Source organism: Dendrobium catenatum, unplaced genomic scaffold (assembly GCF_001605985.2).
Source record: "Dendrobium catenatum unplaced genomic scaffold, ASM160598v2 original_scaffold_117410, whole genome shotgun sequence".
Taxonomy (NCBI): Eukaryota; Viridiplantae; Streptophyta; class Magnoliopsida; order Asparagales; family Orchidaceae; genus Dendrobium; species Dendrobium catenatum.
The window spans coordinates 235,373-258,551 of NW_021435845.1; the positions used below are offsets into that span (position 1 = coordinate 235,373).

Below are 23,179 nucleotides of genomic sequence, written 5' to 3' on the forward strand. Positions count from 1 at the left end.
TCTTGTTTTATGAATACTTTCATGAGAAGATAGTAGTTTTTGAAAGTTATAGCTGAAATATTCCTAGCCACCATCGATTTGAAGGATTTTAATATAAGTTTTAAATTAAGTTTAAATCATTTTCTTGAGTTAAATGAAGTGTTTATATGATATCAACTTTATTAAGCATGGGATTCATAAGAGAAATGAGACTAACAATCAATGAAACTCACATAATATTTGTACCTTTTAGTATATAAAAGTGGGGAAAGTTTCCATACATTTGAGTTAAGTAAATCTAAAGGTTTGTAAGATTGGTTTATAGACAATGTAAAGCAGAGATGGTGGGCCTTAGCCACATCACATGACTTGCAAAAAGACAAAGAAGAGGGAATACATAATGTTTTGTTTAGCTTAGAGACCGGAGCAAATGTGTTAGCATGGAAATGCCCAAATCTTATATGCCAAAGATTTAAGATAATTGGTATGGACACCAATGTCATGAGATGAAGAGTTGTTTGGACTTTAGAAAGGAAATAGAGACCGTTCTAACATAAACCTTAAAGAGTGTACAATTTTTCTTCAGATCCTTTATGTGACACCTATAGGCATTAAATGAAATAAAATATTTATTATTCACAATAAGATTGTTAATGGATATAAGATTATGAGAAATGTTAAGTATGTGAAGGAAACCTGATAAAATTAGCCTACGAGTGGGATTGAGTAATGCAAACAATACTCTGATACCATAATGAAGTTGAAATGCACTAAAGCAACATTGCAAAATCACATAACAATTAAAAGAAGCAGCAAAATATGGGAAATAGGGTATTCACATTAGTTAAACCCTTCGTGACACATTACACTAATTTTGAAATAATAGAGGAGATAAATACTGAGATACACCAGGAATATGTTAGCCTCGGACATTTATGATTGGGCTTAGTTGCTATCTATGGTTGGCTAAGATTGCTTTGTGGGAAGGATTATTCCATTGTCCATATCATCATGGGGGTGGTTATTAGGATTTACTTCAAAATTAGTATTACATTTGAAATTTGTATTACAATAATTTTAAAGCAAACACAATGACTTTCAAGCCCATTCTAAAATAATATAATTTGTATTAAAATATCACAATGTAATTTCTTTCTATAACTATAAGAAAACTAAGAGGGTACTTTTCATTTATGTAAAACAAACGTTGTTCAAGGAAAAAAATTGTGCTAAAATTAGTTTAATTTAAGATATCATGTAAAATACTAATCTTAGTGCAAATCTAAGAACTTTAAAGCGAAACTCGATGTACACTTACATCAACTGATCATAACACAAAATTTTTTATCCTAATAAGCTATTATTTATATATAACTTTTAATTAAATTTTTTATTCATGAGCACCTCCAATTTGATTCAATAAATTAAAGAAATAAATACAAGCATTAAATATTTGTTGAGCCGAATATTAATATGAAAAAAATTTAGATCATAATTAAAAATTTTATTAGTATTAGGTAAGTATAATATATGGTTAGTTAATTCATATTTATAGTATAAGAAATATAATGGTATAAAATACATACTAATTTATTTCTATTAATATATTTGCTCTTCCGCGCATATACAGTCCAAACGTGGGCTGTAGTAGAAGACCTGCCGCCAAAGCCCGCTGCCTACTACTGAAAAGACCGGGTCACTTTTTGGGTCTCAGAAAGTAGCGGTGGTCCCGGTTCTTCAAGACTAACCGCTAGATCGTTCAATCTAAGCCGTCCGTACGGTGGGTCACTCTCTGGGTGCGGTGCACCTCACCATTGGTTGTCGCCTCACCCGTTATTTATCCGATGAATTAAGTGTTTCTGTCCAAAATTTTCCCAGAATCCTCCATCTTCTTTCTCTCCTGTCTGCTTCATCTCATCCGGCCCTTGTGGAGAATTACTCATACCCAGTTTCCTTCTTCTATATTCTTGTTGGATCTTGGCGAAATCAGCGATATTGCTGATCGCTGATTTCGCCTCCGATTTTTGGCCGGTGATCGACTGTATCTATCGGCGGTTGTGCGGATTCGTTTCCCCTTCTTCGAGGTTTCTCGTCGGGTTATTATTTACTTTTGGTTTGCATCTTTTGATTTGTTATGCTATTTCTTGCATTCTATGGAGGAATTGGTATTTTTCCAACTGAGTTGGTGTTTGTTTTTCAATTTTAGGTTTTTTTTGCTGTTAATGGTTGCAGAAGGGTGCTGATATTTTGGGGGAAGTGGTTCGGGAGAGCAGTTAAGGGCTTTTTATCTGTTCAGATATTGAAGGTACTCGTCACATTTTATTTTGTTTGGTAATTGATGATATTTTGTTTAGTGTATGTTAGTTCGGTTAGCTTTGAGGAACTTATGGTATCTTTTGGGAAAGAAAAATTGGTGAATGATATGGATGGAACAGCAACTCAGAGCTTTCTGGAGACTGATGTGTGATTGATGATTTTCCATCGTCATTGTACTCATTGAAAAGTTGTTCTATGCATGACTTGGATTTTATCTATGGCCTGGAGAAACTAGAGAAAGCCAGAGGACACTATTTGAGCAGGTAATGGGTTGGATCGTGTCGGTGGCCTGGAGAAACTGGAGAAAGTTAGAGGGCAGTATTTTAATGTGTAATGTATATAGGTAATGGATTAGATTATATCGGTGGCCTGCAGAAACTAGAGAAAGTTAGTGGACACTATTTGAATCTTGTTGTTTATGTTTATCCATTAGTTAACACTGGTCACACGATGGTGTGGTATTTAACATCACCCTCTGAAGAAGCGGTGAATGGTTTGAATCCTTTATCTGTTAGCTTGAGAAAAAAGGGAAATTTTGGGCAATGTTATGGTTTAGAATTTAAAGTTTGCATACTTTGGTGCCCTATTTTATGGAACCTAGTGGAGTTGGTGAAAAATGTTCTATTCTTCTAAATGCACATTTAATCAAGTTAGGGTTTTTAGAGGTTGGAAGAGCTTTAGAGCTTACCATCATCACAGGCCTCTTTTAATTTGTGTGTTTGCCAAATATCTTGGGGTGCTATATAGAGAATGTGGATGTTAACAAACTTTATGTTGGGCATTATTTTTCCTTCGCCTATATGTTTTATCTGATTTTCCTTTTGCTTATAAAAAATACAGCAAGCATATTTTCATTTTTAGAAGTCCTTTTTTACTATTAACATGATCATTATTATTTATCAAGGTTTCAGCCTTATTAATTTCCTTAAATGTTGTTTTCTTCCATATTAGTTGTATCCTTAACATGCTATCATAGCCAAAAGGACTTGCAAATGGTGAGTGAAAACCAAGTGACGTATTATTATCTAAACTGAAGTTCTTTATAGTTGTTTCTTTTCATTAGAGATTGATAATTTCTACAGTTCTGTGACTTTTTGTGTACCATCTATGAAATTGATTGTTTTTTAGTTTTTTTTTTTTTAATAAATTTTTAACATTTATTATATAAACTTTTTACACAAGCATATGAGCTAGTTGTTATGATACTTGTTGAAGTTTTTATTTGAGATGGAGTAAGAAAATAGTTAGCTCGAAAGAGAAGAACTATTGTGCAGTGTGCACCATAATATGGTTATTATTGTAAGTTGTATCCAAATGACTTGATATTGGCATATGTTTTTCCCTTCACCATTCATCATTCTAGGTTTTATTTGCAACTTAAAATAGAACTGAGTAAATAAATATGGGGAGTAATGATATGATAAAAGGTGAAAGTATTTCTAGAATGAGCCAATTCAGTGAGCAAGAAGGGAAACACACACACACACACACACACACACACACACACATATATATATATATATATATATATAAATATACATATCAAGCAAAGTATTTTAATTGAGGTTGATGAATTGAGTAACTAGAGGGTCATATACTGAAACTAGGCCAATTCAAACTTGGCATCCAGACGCTTGCCAAGATAGTTAGCTTTAAAGTGATACTAACAATTCTTGAAGTAACAAATGTTTATGTTAGGCTGTCAACAATTTGCAGAATTCAAATATAGATTGAGGAATCATTAGAGATGACTTTAAAGTAGTTTTTTCAAAGGAAATTTTAGTTTTCACCTTGATGTTGGAGTGATAGGAGGCGAGGACATGGCATGCGACACATCTCCCAAGCTAGTTTCATTAGTAAGGTGTTTTAATTGTTAAGATGTGTCTAATATTTCAAACATTGAAGATACTTTTGTTTTTGGTCATTATAATGTGATATGAACTGATTTCAATAGAGCATTTAGAATTGGAGAAATATTGATGTGCATTGGGGAAAAAGTTAGATCAACTAGGTAGGGCTATAAATGAACTGAGCGTTCGACAATTTACTTGAGGCTCGGCTCGATCTAAGCTCTTTCGTGATCATTTAATTAAATAATCAAATAAGCTTGAACTTTTTTTTAAATACTCGTTGTTATAATAACAAACTTGAACAACTATGTGTTCGGTTCGTTTATGGTCATGAACAATATTGTTGTAAGCTCGTGACATGCTTGATATGAAGCTCGATAAGAAGCTCGATTTGTATTTGATACGAAAATTTAATAAATCTAATATAAATATTTTATGTTTATTATAATTTAAAAATATAATAATAAGTTATTCTAGAACAAGTTTTTTTATAAGAAGAATTATAGCTCGTTTGTTTGTGAACAAGCTCGTTTGGTAGTTCAAAAATACTCTCTAGATGTGTTCGTGTACAAATTTGTTTGATAGTTCTAAAACCCTTATTAGATATGCTCGCGAATAGGCCCGTTTGGTAACTAAAAAAAATCACTATATATGTTCACAAACATTCTCGTTTGATAGTTTGAAACAATCGATAGAAATTTTTGCGAATATGTTTGTTAGTAGGCTCGATAAAGCTTGTTCGTGAACATGTTTGTTTAAAGCTTGATAAGCACGAAACTAATCGAACATGAACCAAACATGATTATTTATCAACTTAAACGAACCAAGCTTGAACACGAATATGAAAGATCGAATCGAGCTTGAATGAACATGAACAAACTTATAATAAATGAACATAAACATGGACATGAACATTATCAGCTCGGTTCAATTCGGTTTGTTTACAAACCTACAACTAGGTGCAACAACTTCAAATTCTAAAGTTAATATCTCACGGATGAAGAGAAAGAATTTGTGGAGATAGAAGAAAAGATGGAGAGATCAAAATCCAATAATGGATAGAAGAGTATTGATGATGAGAAAAATGGAATACATAGTGAAGATTTGATTATCCTTGTGCTACACATGTTAAAAACTTAACTAATTTTATTGTTCTTAAGATGATGTATTTTGCAAGTTTTAGGACGTTGGAATGCATTGAAACTTGAAAATTCATTATATTTCCCATATAGTTTAATGTGATGATTCTAGTTTTACACTATGAAAAATTAGCATGCCATGGTACTTGAGCAAGTGCCTAAGGTAATGCACTGATGCCTAGTGTCTTAGGTGTTGGATAGCCCCGTCACCTTGAGGTTGCTTGAAGCTTTTGAGAACTATGATTTAGGTAGCATAAAAGGTTATTTACTTGAAACCCCAGGATGAATAAATTGAACTTTATTGATTGAATTGAAAGTGAGATGCTTAATGGTACACGAATTGTTCATTGATATCACTCAGCCTCTCCTATTTAAGATCAAAAGATAGCCAATGTGTTGTTTATTCTCTCTCTCTCTCTCTCTCTCCCTTTCTCTTTTGAATTATTTTGGGGAGAAAACTTTGATGCCAAGACTTCGCCGATGATGATTCTATTTATATATGTTGAGGACTTAAAGGAAAATAATAGTGATAATACCTTCAATTGAGCTCTACTTTAAGTGATTGTTTAGATGGAAATATGGAATAAGTGTATGCTAACTAAGTTTACAATTTCAATAGTTGATTCTTGAACCAAATTGAGTCATTTGGTTCATTTCATATACATACACAATATTTAGGTTTAATAAGTTAGATTCGGTTTGCATGGACAAATCAATCATGAAGCAATTCCCATGACTTGTAGGCAAGATGAGGCAGCCCTAGCGGCACACATTTCAAATTTCAAGACCTATTACAAAGACTTCATATTCTTGTTGCCTTGTATGCATTATAGAAAACCGCAAATAAAACATTCAGGTATAGTAATTAGCCTTTGAGTTCCATCTAAACTATTCAATAAATTGGTTTAATTTCTCAGTTCTGCATCATTCTTCGCCGTATCATTCTTTCATTATTTTCATTACATCATGGTTTTGCAGTACTTTTTGAGACGCTTTTACCACAAAAGATCGGAATAGTGGCTTGCATCCACATTGGATAGAAGTAGAGTAACTCTACTTACCTTTGGTTTTGCAAGAACATGGGTAATTAATTACACATTTTTTTCCTTATAAAAGGTTGGGAAGTCAGTTCAATTTTATCAATAGTGCAACTCTTTAATGCTTCATTCTCCTTACTAATGTACATGATGGTTAAGAAAAATATTTTCAAGATGTTGATGAGCAACTAGGCCTTTTGATGATCTGACCAATTACAGAAGAAAAATCTTTCCATGCTATATTTTCTCCAAAATCATTAACCCTTTTTTCCAATACTCCAACTCCAATCAATTCAAAGCTTTAGGGTGATTTCAGATCAAGTTGTTGTAATCACTGATTTTTTTGTTTATTTATTTTCTTATTTGTCGTGGGTGAAGCTCTTCAAGTAAGTAATAGGACATTTAGCTATCTTAAGTTTATAGATATACCTTCCATATGAATCTATGGAATCATTCGATAATCATTCCTTAATAGCTATGCTCTATCGATTAGGGAGTGGGATTATAAAGAAATCATTGATAATCAAATTGAGTTTGGAAGAATGAGAATGTTAAGATGGTGTTATAAAGTTGTATAGTGTTAGTATACCTATTAAATATAAAACAGTGAAAAAAATTATTGAATTTGGCTCATGAAATGAATGATAGATGGTGAACCGGTAAGATAGGTGACAAAATTAATGTAGGACTATGTGGAGGAAAAAGAGGTTGATTAAGGGTAACATAGCTATAAGTTTATGGCAAAAGTTTTGCACACAATAAAGTTTCAACAATATGCAACACTTAGTTTGTAATCATTAGAGATTAATGATTCATAACCCTGACTCTAAATTTTTGGAATAAGGAATGATGATGTTATTGCTCCCTATGAACAATAACAATCAAGCTTGTCTCCACTTTTTTAAGTTTTGGTGTAAGTGGAGAATCCCTGGCCAAGGAACACATATCGAACAAGCGGAAAATGGCTTCAAAGCAAAATTGATTTAAAAGTTGCATTTAATTTTGAGAAAGATGTGGAACAATTATTGTTTCGATATTGTCGAGTAATATTTTATTCTTATATTTTATTTTCTCCCTCAGCATTGCATTATACCAGGCCCTCTTTGGAATCCCTATATAAAAAGTTCAACAAGTAGAAAATTGATATTGATTTTCTAAGAAAAAGGAGACATGATGAGGAATCTTAATACAACAACAACAACAACAACAACAACAACAACATCGAGCCTTTGTCCCACTACGTGGGGTCGGCTACATAAATCCTTTTTCTCCATTGTGTTATCTTAAAAGTCAAATTCTTGTTAAATCTAATAAAGAAAGATCATTTTTAATATTATCTAACCAAGTCTTTTTAGGTCTACCTCTACCTTTTTTAACATAAGTCAAATTTAATATCTCTACTTTCCTAACCGGGTCATCGGAGGTTGCCATTTTATGTGACCAAACTATCTAAGGCGACTTTCTCTAATATTATCTTCCACTGGAGCTACTCAACCTTTTCACGTATATGCTCATTTTGTATCCTATCTCTAAGGGTAAAGCCATTTATCCACATGAGCATCCTCATCTCTACAACACTTAACTTAGTATTATGCTTCTCTTTTAATGGCCAACATTCGACACTATAAAGCATTGTAGGTCTCACCACCATCTTATAGAATTTTTCCTTAAGTTTGAGGGGGACTTTTCTATCACACAATAAGCCCGATGCATTCCTCCACTTCAATCATCCAATTTGAATTATGCTGATAATATCCCCATCTATTTCACCATCGTTTTGTTCAATAGATCCAAGATATCTAAAACATGTACTCTTATTAATGACTTGGTCGCCCAAAGTCACAATTCCCTCACTAGGTCTATTACTAATACAATTACACTCTATATATTTAGTTTTAGATCTACTCAAGTGAAAACCTTTAAACTATGGTTGACCTCCATAATTCAAGTTTACCCTCAACTCCCTCTCTAGTCCTATCAACAAGAAGAATATCATCAACAAAAAGCATACACCAAGGTACATCCTTTTGCAAATGTCTAGTGAGAACATCCATGACTAAAGCAAAAAGATATGGGCTTACTAACCCTTGCTGTAATCTAACCAAATACTTGGTCAAACCACCTTGTGTTTGAACACAAGTAATAGCTCTTGCATGCATATCTTTAATGATTTAGATATAACCATTATTAACTCATTTCTTTTCAAGAACTCTCCATAGCACTTCTCTTGGGACTTTATCATATGTTTTCTCTAAATCAATAAATATCGTATGAATATCCTCCTTATTCTCTCTATATTTCTCCATCAAACCTCTAAATAAATGTATGGCTTCCATAGTAGACCTACCCGACATGAATCCAAATGATTTTGAGAAACATTAGTATCACACCGCAACTTACACTCCATAACTCGCTCGTATAGTTTTAAAGTATGACACATTAACTTAATTCCTCTATAATTCGCACAATCTTGTGCATCACTTTATTCTTAAAAATAGAAATTAACACACTCATTTTCCACTCATCTGACATCTTTTTCATCTTCAAAATAATATTAAAAAGTTTAGTAAGCCAAGAAATTCCTTCATATCTTAAGCATTTCCACACCTCTATTGGAATATCATCAGGTCCAACAGCTTTTCCACACAGCATTTTCTTTAAAGCATCTCTAACTTTGGTTTTACTAATATGTCAATAAAAACATAAATATTTATTTTTATTTAGGGCGCCAAGGTCATTAAAGTCAATTGCATTTTCACATTTTTCATTAAAAAGTGTAGCAAAATATCTCATCCATCTTTGTTGAATATCATCTTCTAAGAAAAATACTTTTTGATTTTCATCTTTAATACACTTTACTTGAACTAAATCCTTATTACTCCTATCTCTTTGTTTGGTTAATTTATTCATATATCTTTCTCTTTCCTTAGCATCTAATCTATTATATAAATTATTAAATGCTAAGATCTTTGCATCACATATTGCTTTCTTAGATTCCTTACATGCCTCTTTATATATTTCCCAATTATTAGAATTTTAACATGTAAACCAATTTTTATAACAAATCTTCTTATTTTTTATCTTTTTTTGCACATTTGGATTCCACCACCAACTATTTTTACTATTAGGAACTTTTCTCTTTGATACTCTAAGCCCATCTTTTGCAATATTCTTAATATCATAGCCACTTTTTCTCATATAACATTAGCATCCTCATGTATAGACGGAATCTTAAGATCTAAAACCATATTAAAAAATATTTTTATTAATATTCTTTAAAAGCCCCATCTAATCCTAGAATATCATTTTACTTTATTCTTTATCTTTTGCCCTTTTATCTTAAAGTCTAAAACTAATAATCGATGTTGGGTACATAAATTTTCACTCGGAATAATTTACAATTTTTTTTAATTTAAACGATCTAATTTTCCCATAAGAAAATAAAATGACGAGGAATCTTAATAAGAATCTAAATTTCTTGATCTTATGATTGTGAAAATAAAACTGGTGAAGTATCGGGTAAAACATAGTGTGTAAGGTAACTATGATATCCAATAAGAGTTGAAGTCGGTTTTTTAGCCTCCACCTAGGTGAAGAACTTCAAAATTTCAAAACTTATTATTGCCCAAATCTGGAATCTTTTTCATATATATATTGATTAGCATTTTGTTGATTAGCCTCACATCCATGGGTGACACTGACATGAAAAAAACTCATTAGAAAAAGTGGTGGCACATTAAAAGATGCTCTAAATTTCCCTCTTTCCCAACTTTACATTGAGCTCAGCTCCATGGGGTAAACTTTTTTGAGTCAAAATCTAAATTTTTGCATCTTTTATCTCCAACAAGAAGCTCTCAAAACAAACTTATTCGTCTTAAGCTTCTGATAGATATCTGAGAATTGGTCCGCAATAAGTTACTTTGAATTTTGATCAAATTCATTTTGTTGGTGACATCCTATTGAAGTTGTTAAAAGCTCCATTCTTCTGGCAAGGAGATGATGTAAAATTTCTAAGACATTTATGCTGAGATTGTGGGGTATAGTTGATAGGACTATATTCTCTTATATGTTGGATGTTACTCACACCTTATGGCACCATCGCCAACCTCATCTTCTTAGGCTTTGTTTAGTTTCTTTACCTTTTCCGTTTCAAAAACGTCAATAGAAGAATTGGAGGTTTTAAACGGAGAAGCTACTACCATAACGCTTCTCAAAATGGTAAAGAAATGGAGTTTCCAAAAAAGCATACGTCACATTCAAACCACGAAAATAAGAGGTAAAATTAAGCTGTCTCAAACGAGGCCTTAGTGTTGGTATTATTTTTACTAGATTCATGCTCTCTTCCTTATCTTCTTCTATTTGACTTTTTTTTTCTTAATTGTCCTCGTTTATTATATTTCTTCATTGGCATTTCTTTCTAAACTCTTCTATTCACAGGCTCCTAGTTCTTTCATCAGGATAAAGTTCCCCTATCTAAATTTGAGATTACTATCTTAAGCTTCGATAGTATATTGTGCTTAGGAGAGTAGTATGTGGATGATTTAGTTGAGAATTTAAACATTGCGAAGGATGTAAATGAGGTGTTGGATCCCAATATTTCTCTATTTAATAAACATTATGCTTTTTCATTTATGCCTTTCTTCATGCAGCTAAAAAATATGCTATTTTTAAACAAAATGTCTATTTGCTAGTGATATAGGTTGTTTTTTATTTAACAAAATGAAATTTAATATTCAAAGGGTTAAGCTTTGAGGAATTGCTTCAAGGCTACTTCGTTCCTTGAAATGTTTTAGAGAGCATTGTTGTCATGTAGCCAATAGCCTACTAACTTGTTCATGATCTGGTATTCATTTACGGCTTATTATTTTGTGGGAAACGATATTCTTTTTGCTATTGTTGACCAATGACTTTTGTGGCATAGCTAATTGAGAGATCTGAAATGCATTATTACATTATTGAGTCATGGGAGAGAATTGGGTAATATATTGTCTAACTAATATTATATGATAATGCGTAAATTCAAAACAAATGAATCTGGGATAAATCTTGGTTATACTTTTCTTCTTGGATAATAACATGCTCATTGTTTAGTTAGAAAATTGTTATTATGGATTAGCTCGAAATCAAAATTTAAATTATCTTTTTACTTCCACCATCTTAAACTCTTTGAGTTAGAAGGATGAAATAAGGAGCTTGTGCATGCTTCTAGGTTGTAGTTAGTTGCGGTTCCTGAGAAATTGAAAAAAATTGTGATAGGAAGAGAGGCAAAAATTTCAAGGAGCATTCAAGTTGACATCTTATAGTATCACTTCTCTAAAGTTATTTTGCCTCTATGTGGTTTTTGTACTTTTATATGATATTAGTAGGTTTTTGTTTTGGTTTAGAGATTCGGAGTTTTGCTTTTTGGTGAGATTGGGTGTGCTTGGGTTTTGGAAAGTTAATTTTATTGCCATATTTGGTTATACACTTGTGTGGCTTTGTGATACTGGATTGGTTTATCTTCTATTTTGTAAATTTATGATATTTTTTTGACCTGCCTTGTAGTTTTTTATCTCTTTATTACTATTCTGAGCATTCATCATCTTCATTCTTGGTAGTATTTTTCATAAAAGATAGTTTTTTTTTTATTGTGGGGCCTGTCGTAGTTTGTCTTTTGTTAAAGTTATTGAATTTTAGATTGGTTCACTGTGGTTGGACTTGCTTTGACTGTACATTGCTAGGTGTAAACTTTTTTACCTTATCCCACAACCTCAACTTTATGCAATTGAGTGGAGTGTTGAGCAAAAAGATTATTCTATTTAGAAACGTTTTCCAATTAACTATGAAATCTGAGCTTTTATTTTGTTATTTTGTTATTATAAGTTTTCTTGAGAGTGTAAAATCACCTGTTTGATGTACAGGTCTAGGTGAGATAAGCATGATTTGAATGCTTTTTTGGAATGGAGTAACCAATAGATCTGATTTGGTGAGGAATGTGTTCCCTAGGAGTAGGTCATCCTACAAATTGCAATTGTATATGGCAGTTGTTTTTTCCTGTTTCTTGTACTTCTGTAAGGTATTAGGATTTTTTCCATTTGTTGGGTAGAGAATGCTTTATTAGATTTAAATGAGAATTTGACTTTTAATAGGACACAATGGAGAAAAAGGATTCATGTAGCCGACCCCACGTAGTGGGATAAAGGCTTGATGTTGTTGTTGTTGGGTAGAGAAATTTGGGGCTTCGTTTTGTAATTAAACTGGGTATAATTGGGTTTGCCAGTGCATTTATTTATGCCCTATTGTTTGTTTATGTGGGGTTTTTTTGACATTTGATTGGTTCCTCTCCATTCTCCTGTGAATGCAGGCTGTTGTTTTGGCCAAATCATGGAAACATTAGGGTCCTCTTATGGTGCTTGGTCTTTTTTACTACTTTGAGCGTTGTATCATATTTGTTCTTGGTTGGTACGCATTGAAAAAGGTTTTTTTTATTAGGGTAGCTGAACTTTGCATTTTGATAACATTTTTGAATTTTAGACTTTCAGTCTGGATGGGCTTGGCTTTGCTAGGTGTAAACCTTTTCCTTCTCCTGCAACCTAAACCCAAAGTAATAATGGTGGAATGTTGAGCTAAAAAATTGTTCTATTTAGAAACCTTTGTAGTAAACTAGGAAATATGAGTATATGACTGTATTTTGTTTTAAACTAGTAGAAGCTTGCAGGAGATTGTAAAACCTCAGCTAAAGCCATGAAAAGATATATTATTTGAGACATCAAAACATAAATATTTCTGATTTCAATTGAAATAAGGGTGGTTTTGCACCTTTATCCCTATAAACCCCTACTTCAACTTTAAAAAATTTCTATCTAGATGATGACGTAAACCCAATCTGAGGGGCTTGATGGACGTTTATTTCAAGTAACTACTGCATCTGAATTGGTAAGGAATGGTTTTGATAGGGCTTAGAAGTCAGACTCAGATCTCTTAGGTTGCGGGTTGATCTAATTAGGCCATCCAACAAATTTAAACTTATATTTTACAGTTTTTTGAGGCGGACCAACCCAAGGAAGGAGACAATTTAAAGATAGCATTCCATGAAGTTCCAGAAAAAGGCGGACATGAAGAAAATAACAAATTGGTTATTAGCCTCACTGCCTGTTAAGTTGTTTTATAAAAAAAAAATTGCATTTCTAGCCCATGAGACTCTCGTCTATCGTGGGCCTGGGCATGAGATGCCTAATGTCTTACGTGATGCTTGATACCTATGTCTTGAAAGCGACCAGTTTATGTTATCCCTGGTATCTGATTTTTGTGATCCAGAATTTATCTATGATACATCTCTTTGTTATTAGCTGGTTTAGCTTTAATAAATCTCGGGAGGTGTTGTAGGAACTAACTGTAGCTCCAAGATGATGTATCTTGTAGAATTATTTGTAGGTGTTATATGGAAAACATGGAATGTGCAACTCTGCGACGGTTTGTTGGGGCTCTTTAACCGTTCAATTGTTGTCACTTGCACAAAATTTTATCTGCAGAATGTTTTGAACATTCTTAAGTACTCACCACTTCTATTGCATTCAAAATTTACTATGATAATGTCGCACATCATTTGTGACGGTGTACCTGATTCTACAGAAACATTACAGGTTTCTCTGTTTTGTGGCTGATTTGTTGTGACCATAGGTTACCAGCTTTTTGAGTTCAAAATAATTGCACAAGCTAGTTGATCAGCATGGGGCAGAGAAGCACGCTATGCACGCAGCAGATGTTTGATTTGGACTCAGAACCAAGGGATAGTTGTCTTCATCGCGACCATGGCTTTACTGGAAATTCTTCTGATTATACAAGTAGAAATTGTCATCCGTCTCTTTCAGGTCCAGGGAATAGTGTGGATTTTTTTCATCAATTTAGGGATTATCATGAAACGTTCATGCTACATCAGAATCAGTATAACATTCAGAACTGTCATGCTTTCCAAAATCTTGGTTTAGGTGTTGTTGGTCCATCAAACATTTATAACTCTAATATGTTGCTTGCACCCGCTGGCAGAAATTTCCCTGTTCATCAGAGCAATTTGATGGCTGAACAATTGCCTTCCAACATCAACCCAACGGACAATGGAATTAACGTGGATGAATTTGGTAGCCATAATCATCTTGTTGATAGCGATAGGAGGCCTTGCAAAAGAAAGGATACAGAAATGATTTCAGGAATCTATAACAATCTTAATGGCTCAGCAAGCTCAAGTTCAACTATTACGTATCACTCCAACTGTGGAGTACCACTGTGGGGACAATCATATGAATCTGTGCCTGGTATTATGGATCCAACTAGTCTTACTCCCTCGGAATATGGAATGAGAGCTTCTCTGCCAGGAGCCGAAGGATCTTACAGAAGTGTAAGGAGCAGATCAGTTACCGGTAGTCTTCAGCCAGAGTCTGCTGTCCTACCTCATCAAAATTGCTTACTTCCAGGGTCATATATGATGCTCCCCTTCCAGCCTACCAATAATGCTTGGGTTTCACAGTATGGGAATGGGAATAACATTGTTAATGGAGGCGTCAATTGGAATTACAACAATACTCTTAGATTCTTGCAAGGTAAGATCTTTTTTAATGCATTATGCTAAAACGAGCATCCATTGTCCTATTTCTTTCTCGGATAAGCTTTTCTAGAGTATCCTAATCTTGTTCTTTCCTGCTGTTGCTTTAAATTCTATATACCATTTAGTTAATTATTACATTTCATTTTATCTGATAATTATTAACCTTTTAGGTTTAGACAGCCTTGGTATTTCTTGTACTTCTAACGCTAATTGAATCTTTCATATCCAATTGTTATTTAAATTCCCCCGTATGTGTCAAAGTTGAATATCTAATCATAACAAATGGACTCAGGGAGAAACCTAAATCCAGGGCGTTTGCACCAGGCAAGCACAAATATGCAGGCATATTCTAATTCATCTGCCACAAATTCAGCGATGTTCCTACATCCATCTTCAATACCTAATTTTCATCCAGCTACCCATAATGTGCAAGTTCATGGTTACAGCCATCATGCACACATACCGGCTCCCTACCAGCACCCTGTCAACAACTTGAGCTCCAACTCAAATCTTTCAGCTGATGGTATGGATGTGGGATCCACATTCCCACACTTTTCTGCTAGTGTTGATCAAACTTATAGGCCTCGGCAACTACCACAACCAGCTCAACAATTTTTTGGTGGGAGTTTAAGGCTCCTTTCAGCTGAGGTGAATCATGTTTCTCTAATTTTTGTGTTTTTTTCCTTTCTACCTTATAATGTTTAGCTTGAAAAAAAATAGTATGAATGCATCAATCTGACAAGAAGCTTCGTGTTTGGAAACTATTTTGCTGAGCGTCATAAATAGATTCCATCCCATTAATGCATGCGATGCAACTTTTAGGCAGCATATTAGCTAGTTGATAAGGGCATTACCCGTGTTGGCTTTTTTGTTTTCTTTATTCTCAAGGAAAGGGAGAAAATTAGTGAGCCAACTGCAAACACAATCGTTTACACCCCCTTCTCTCTCTCTCTCTCTCTCCAACTTACTCATGAATACCTATGCGTGCCATACAGATGAGGCGAAGTCTATTTTACAACAGGGAAAATCATTCTCCATGGGATTCTATAGTTTGCCAGTGATAGATCATATTCAAACAGATTTTTCTTGTCAGACCTTGGGTCCAGTAGACAGTATACTCTGACGATGCGGGACATAATGAAATGATTAATCTCAATTATTAAAGTAAGTTTCAAAGTCAAGATCGATTAAACATGTTTTGTCCTCACAAGAGAAAGTTTCTATGCAAACAATTATAAAGAGTAGAAACAATAGAATGCAAATAATATTTTATTGCATTTAATAGAGTTGATAACACTAGTACAACAAGGAAGCACAACCAACAAGCAATGGAAAATAAAATGTTTGCAAAAATTATTATAATGCTAACAACAATGATGTTTGTTAAAAATTGTGCAATGTGAGGAATATAAACATTTTTTAACGCACACCCATTTAATGATATCATACCTTCTAGTTTGTTTCTCTTCTCCTGCTCTGTACATGGTAACAAGTTAGATATGTTTCCTGTGCTCAACTCTCATCACAATCTGTGGTATTATTTGCTATGCAACTTCAACAATTTTCTCTTTTGCTTTAGCTAGTGCAGCATGATTTTTTGATTCTTTTGGTAATTTGTCTATTGAAGGGCCCGGTTGATTTAAACTTCTACTAAAGGTTTAATTTATTATCCCTATACACTATGCACTTTCAAAAAGCCCGTCTGTTGGCCACGTGGGTATTTAATTTTAATAGTTATAAAGGTAAATTGAAATTGATCTAGATTTGCATCATCATATGTTTTATATGGATGGGCTTATACGGCATCAGCTTCTATAATCATGCAAGGTGATAAACCAAGAACATTTCTAGGAAAAAAATAAGGTTACAAGTAATGTCAAGTGTATGTAGAGGGAGTGATGGAGGGTTAACCTTCAAAGATGAACATGAAACATTAGTCTAAAAGCTCTCGTCTAGATGATGCATAACTTGAAAATTAATAAAATAATAGATATGAGTTTGTGCTAAACAAACTCAATAGATGAAGCTCCATTGTGTAAAATATAAATGATAAGGCATGAGGCATAAATATTAGCAAAGAGATGGATGGAAATAAAAATTAACATAATACATAGTAGTTTTAGGCAATGCATTAAAGATAGGATTTTTAAATATGGATTTTATTTAACAATGCTTATTATTTAATAGACTTCATAAAAATTTATATATGCAAGCAAATGATCATTGTGTTAAAATACTAAAACATCTACTTACAACATGCTGTATTTATACATTCATTAATGTTTCAGTAATCATTTTATAATTATCAACTATATATATAGTTGATATACTACGTCATCCTAAAACCAGGAAGATAAAAGAAACCCATGAAAATTCACTGATTTCTAATAGAGTTTTCATTTTGATGCCATGTTTAGCTAACTAACATCTAAAACGATTTAATTGACAACACATGCTTCATACTCGAACACAAGCATACATTATATAGATTTTATATTATGATAATAGTTTTAATGTAGTTTATAACATGATTAAACTCAATTATATAAGAACATAGTTCATGATTGGTGTGCAAGAATTATTTCTCAGCTATTGGAATAATGTATTTTTAATGTACATGGAATTTGTGCAACTAGTAACATTAAAAAGCTAACTATCTCATCATGTAAAAATGATCATGTGAAATGCTATGAATAAACAAAATCATTCCACAATATATTTTTAATAATTAAAGCAAATCACTCGTAGCAAGAAATACACCTCTAACAAGGAAGGATATATTTATCCCTTATTTAGTAAATAGTCACTTGCCGAACAAAGGCTAAAAACAACTGCTTTTTGATCATGCATTGATCTTCTTGCTTCAACACATGGTGCTCCATATCCTAGATTCAAAAGATTCTAAATCAATCATTCACTCATGGCATTGGACATCAAAGCATTAATGACTTAAATAATCAATTAGACATGTTCTTGTAATTAATGAATTTATAATTTTCCCCCTAGTTAAACCCTCATATTTAATCCATCATAAACATTAGTAATTTAATATTTTCATCATTTAATATTATTAACACTATGCTTATAAGATCCATGTTGCATCCTAAGATCAATTCAACCACTAAGCATTTATGTGCATTATGTAGTTATGTGCAAAATAAGATGAGTTAAACAGCCATAACTTCCATTAATCACATCTTATAGAATTGTTTTAGATTTATTTATAATCCTTGTGCTCAATCTTTCCTTTATACATATAGTTCACTAAAATTCTACCTTGGCATCTTCCAAGTTATCGCTTGAAAATCCTACGTAATAATTTATGTAGTTAAATGCATATATTAAAAAGATAAAACCTTTATAATAACATGAACATTAAAATTTATTTGTGGTTTATTTTATCCCAAACATCCTTAGTAGAATATGGTAATATTAAGTTAGGAGAAATAATTTAGTTTAGGATGAAGATAAAGATGAAGATGAAGATGAAGATGAAGAAGAAGAGGGAATATACAAAACTTCATCCCCAATCTCCTCCCTTAGCTTCTTCATCGATGGACTTGTCGAAGACGCCACAATTGTCAAATATGAAACTTGAATATCCTCTTCCTTTCTCTTTCTTGCATATGCTATACGCGACGAGCCGACTTCCATCTTTTGCCCTATTTTTGATTGATCACCATCTTGCTTGTTGCTCGCTCTCCTCTTTCTCCCACTCTCTTGCCCTCATCCGCTTGTTTTGTTGGCTATGCTCTAGGAATCCTGGTTCCTAAATAAATAGGGGCATGAGGAGGTAGTCATTAGGGGTGTCAAAGAGGGTTGTTGGGTCGGGCTTGAGTTCGACTTGAAATTGACCTGACCAAAATCCAGTTAAACTCAAACCCAACCTGTTTAATAAATGGGTCAAAAACAACTAGCAACTTGAATGCCCGAACTTGACCCGTTAATTTATTTTGATTAAATAAATTTTTTTGTAACTTATTAACTGTAGAATTTATGATATTTGATAAAAAACAATAAGATTATACCCACATGAAAAAAAAAAGAAACAATTATATTAAACAAATCATTTTTGGAAAAAAAATGTGTTTGCAGGTTAACTCAAACCTTACATGTTTTATAAACGAGTTGAAAAACTCAATATGAACTTGACTTGTTTATTAAACGGGTTAACTCAAATCTAGATTTTTCGGGTCGGATTATTTATCTACACCCCTAGCAATCATGGAGATCAGGTTGGAGAGGAGCTGGCTTGGTTGAACTAGTTGGGTCTAGTTTGTTTTTTTTTCCCCTTAAATAAGGGTTTTTATAGGTTCAAAAGGGTAAGGGACTTGAAACTTGATTGACTCATTTCAACAAACTAAAGACTCAAGTGTTTTTCAGTTAGTTTGCAATGCAGTAAAATCCTGGGAAGTTGATAGCAGTGAAGGTTTATTACTTCTCCCGTATTTTAATGAATTGCCCTTGAATCAGACCCTATAAAGACAGTTTGGCATCTACTAATATTCCTGTTTTTTTGGCTTGTGTGCTCGGGCATTTACTTTGTAGGATGCTGCTCTGATGGATCTTTCAGGATTTTATGGCGTCGTGAATGCTATCGACCATCACGAAGATATGAGACTAGATATAGATGACATGTCATATGAGGTACAATAAACGATTAAAAAATGAAATATTACTTAACTTTAATTAGAATGCCTTTATTATTATTTTTTCTCTTAACAGGAGCTTCTAGCTTTGGAGGAACAGATTGGAGTTGTTAAAACTGGGTTGTCAGAAGAGTTCATCATCAAACACCTAAAGATGAAGACTTATGTTCCTCAAGAAACAGCCTTGTCATTAGAACCCCTGACCCAATTATTAAAGGAGAATGAAACGTGCAGTATATGCCAGGTAATGCATCAAAATTCGTGCTACTTTGTATTACTACTTTAACTAAAGATACTGATAATGAACTGACTGTGTAATGCAGGTAGAATATGAGGAGGATGAGATCATAGGAAGTATTGACTGCGGTCATGCCTATCACGCTGACTGCATAAAGCAATGGTTATTGATAAAGAATTTGTGCCCAATCTGCAAAACTTCAGCTTTAGATAGCAAGAAGGATAGGAGAGAGCGCTGAAATGAGGCTGCTTAGACTGTTTGTCTGTTTGTTTAATATACTCAATTAAATTTAATATTGTATATAGAGATGATACGCTTAAACTATACATTTCACATACATTCATTAATGCCTGTTAAATATCTCAAAAACTTCTTTTTGTACATATAAACAAAACCATTCATTATCTCTCTGAGTTTTTTTAAGTTTCTATTGTCAAGATGTAGATCTGGAGATGATTATATATTTACTATTGAATGTTGGAGTAGAAACTACTTGAAGATCTTTTTGGAAGAATCCCAACAAGATTTTGACAAGAGGTAGATTGCCAGCTATTGATGCTCAAGTCAGTGTTAGAAAGGCTGCAAGTAATAATGATGATTGATGAGGGGGTGGTTGATTGTTGAAGTCATTACTCTTTCTAGCAACTACAAGGAGGTCATTAGCTCCTATCGTGAGGTTATGAGATGCCCACATCATAGTAAACTTGAAGGGGAATCAAGGATGATAATCTTTGAGAGCGAATTTTATGAGTTCAAAATGTTTTTTTTTTTTGGAATTTATTATTGATACATCCTAAAAAAATTATCTTGATCGGGCACGAATCTTGAGGAATAATCAAGTTGAAAACTTTTGAAATTAAAATTGGAATGATGTACATGATATGTATCATATTTATATCACAAAGCATTTATATGATTTACTTGTTACATTTATGTGATTGGTATGATATATCTGCAAGATTTGCATAATATATTTATTTGATTGTCATATTTGCATAAATAACATCATGCATTTGCATAACTGCATAATGCATTTACTGATTGGTATAATGCACTTGCACGAGTTACATAATGTATTTGCATGATATCTGTAATGCATTCGCGTGAGACATCCACATGTTGCTTAACCCACACAAACGATTTATTTGCATAATGCATTTCTGTGGTGACTTAATGCATTCTTAACGAGTATTATACCTTGACGAGTGAGGCGACGACGCTTGTGTCGAGGGATCAAGTCACAATATTTCTCTTCCTCTCTCTCTCTCTTTTTAATTTAAATTTCGCTCATTGAGTTGAATTCTTGAGTTGGAAAACTTGTAGTGGATTGTTTTGGGTTGGATTTGTGAGTTAGAGGATTGGTAGTGGCTGTTTTGGGTTGGGTTTGTGAGTTAGAGGGCTAATAGCGGCTGTTAAGAGATGATTTTCATGAGTGTATTTTTAATTTCTTGATATCAATTTTTCTACTTTGTACTGGCACTAAATTTGACAATAAATAATCTAAAATGCCTGGCTGATTGCTTGAAATTATTTCTCCATCAATTTTTTTTAACTAGATAATAATGTAAACGATAAGATTAAATCAACTCAAATTTGATATGTTCAATGACTTAATAGATTAAAATGGATGTGCTTAAGTATGATTAGGACCATTTATATTATTTAGATTTTGTTTGAATAATTTTCTAATTATTTCCTAAAATAAATTTTTAGTTTAAAATTTTCTTGAACGAAAAATTTTTATAATAAAAATCTGCTTTAAGGAAAAATAAACAGCCAAGATTGATCCAATCAAATTTTTGCTTTATTTGGGACATCTTTCTTATTGATTTTTTAAACAGTTTTTGTAAAAAAAAAAAAAATTGAATTAGATTTTTTTTGTTCTAAAAAATTGCTTCTTGGGAAATTGAGGGTCAAAGCCCATATATTTCTATGTAAAGTAAGTTACAAATATAAGGTATAATAAAAATATTATATCTCAAACAAAAGGAAAAGTCTAACCAAAAACCTATACATCCCAAAAAGATCCAAAAACGATTCTGGAACAAAGATAAGAAGTTACCAAAAAGAGGCAAAAACTCAAACATGACTCAGACTGCTAATCCAATACATAAATCAATTGAGAACCGACGAGACTGATCAGATATCCCCTGGTTGCCCGCAAGGCCGTCCAAAGAGATGATTAGCAGCTACATCATTATCCAGTATCAAAACCAGCCGAATAACAAGCCCCAGGTTGCCTATGCAACCTTCCTAGGACCAAAACATGAAGAGAGCAACAGGAAGCTACCCGCAGCATATAACAAAAGCCACATCCCTAGAAGCAGCTCATACACCAAAGGGAGGTAAATAGAAATCCCTTCCGTCCCCAGCAACTCAATGGGGAGTTTGTATTATAAACAAAAATTGACACAAAATTTTTTGTTTGAGGGCTCGATGGACCAAGATAAATTGCATGTAAATGATTGAGTTTGTGGCAGTTCAATATCAATTCGAGACCTATTAGTCTTTTTTTTTCAATGATGTTGAGGGCCATTTGTTTTGAAGTAAAATAGAGTTAAGTATTGCAGATGTAAGGATTTTGAAAAATATAATGATGTTTATAGTTTGAAGTAAAAAAAATGAAGAATAAATTTTTAAGCACTTAAAATTCATTTTCTATTTCAATTTTATTATCTAGAAAATGTTACATTTGACCAATTTTTCAAATAACTTGTAAATTTTCTGCCATTATCGTCAAAACCGCTAATCACCAAACACAATCTTTGGCCATCATAGCTTGCCACGGGCTACCACAGATGGCCCCCGATAGTTTTCATTGTTGCTACTATCGTTCTCCGCACACCACCACCTTATTAGCCATTGATTGCTATCGTCAATTCCATCGTCTGCTATCGCTATCAGCTGACGGCTGCTAGCCACTCGCTATTACCATCAGAGCTTTATATTATATTTATTTTACTCCAAATGAAAACAAATTATCTACATTTATTTTACATCTATTTAAATAATTTAAAATATTTAAAGCATATTAAATTTCTTTTAAATTTACATTATAAGAGAGCTCAAAGCCAGAAAACCTTCTTGAACACTTTTCCTCGGAAGCTGCGACATGGAGTTGGGGTATTTGTTGGCGTTCGCGGCGACAGTGGTGACGTTGGCGGCGGCGGGTTGGGTCGGATGGTCGGCGGCGGAGTGGTTATGGTTCCAGCCACGGCGATTGGAACGCAAGCTGAGGGCGCAGGGGATTCGAGGAAGCAGGTATCGCTTACTCTACGGTGATCTTAAGGAGATTGGGAATCTCGTTGGGGAGGCTCGCCGGAAGCCTCTGCCGCTTTCGCACAGAATAGTTGACCGCGTCGTTCCCCATTTTACCCGCACTGTGGATCT

The 23,179-nt window shown here is 33.3% G+C and overlaps 1 protein-coding gene across 12 annotated transcripts; it reads left to right on the forward strand.

The window, feature by feature from the left end:
• The first annotated feature begins 1,834 nt into the window (after positions 1–1,834).
• On the forward strand, positions 1,835–20,212 carry LOC110109087 (probable E3 ubiquitin-protein ligase ZFP1). 12 transcript variants are annotated; one of them, XM_028692075.1, is made up of 7 exons: positions 1,835–2,092; positions 2,186–2,284; positions 13,944–14,897; positions 15,195–15,550; positions 19,451–19,549; positions 19,628–19,795; positions 19,875–20,212. In XM_028692075.1, the coding sequence occupies exons 3-7, from the start codon at positions 14,030–14,032 to the stop codon at positions 20,025–20,027; spliced, it is 1,644 nt and encodes a 547-aa protein (XP_028547908.1). In that variant the 5' UTR covers positions 1,835–2,092; positions 2,186–2,284; positions 13,944–14,029; the 3' UTR covers positions 20,028–20,212. The 12 variants fall into 12 exon arrangements, with proteins under 12 accessions (XP_028547908.1, XP_028547910.1, XP_028547909.1 ...); XM_028692077.1 differs by having other exon boundaries at positions 13,981–14,897; XM_028692076.1 differs by having other exon boundaries at positions 1,835–2,075; positions 13,933–14,897.
• Positions 20,213–23,179: the final 2,967 nt, after the last annotated feature.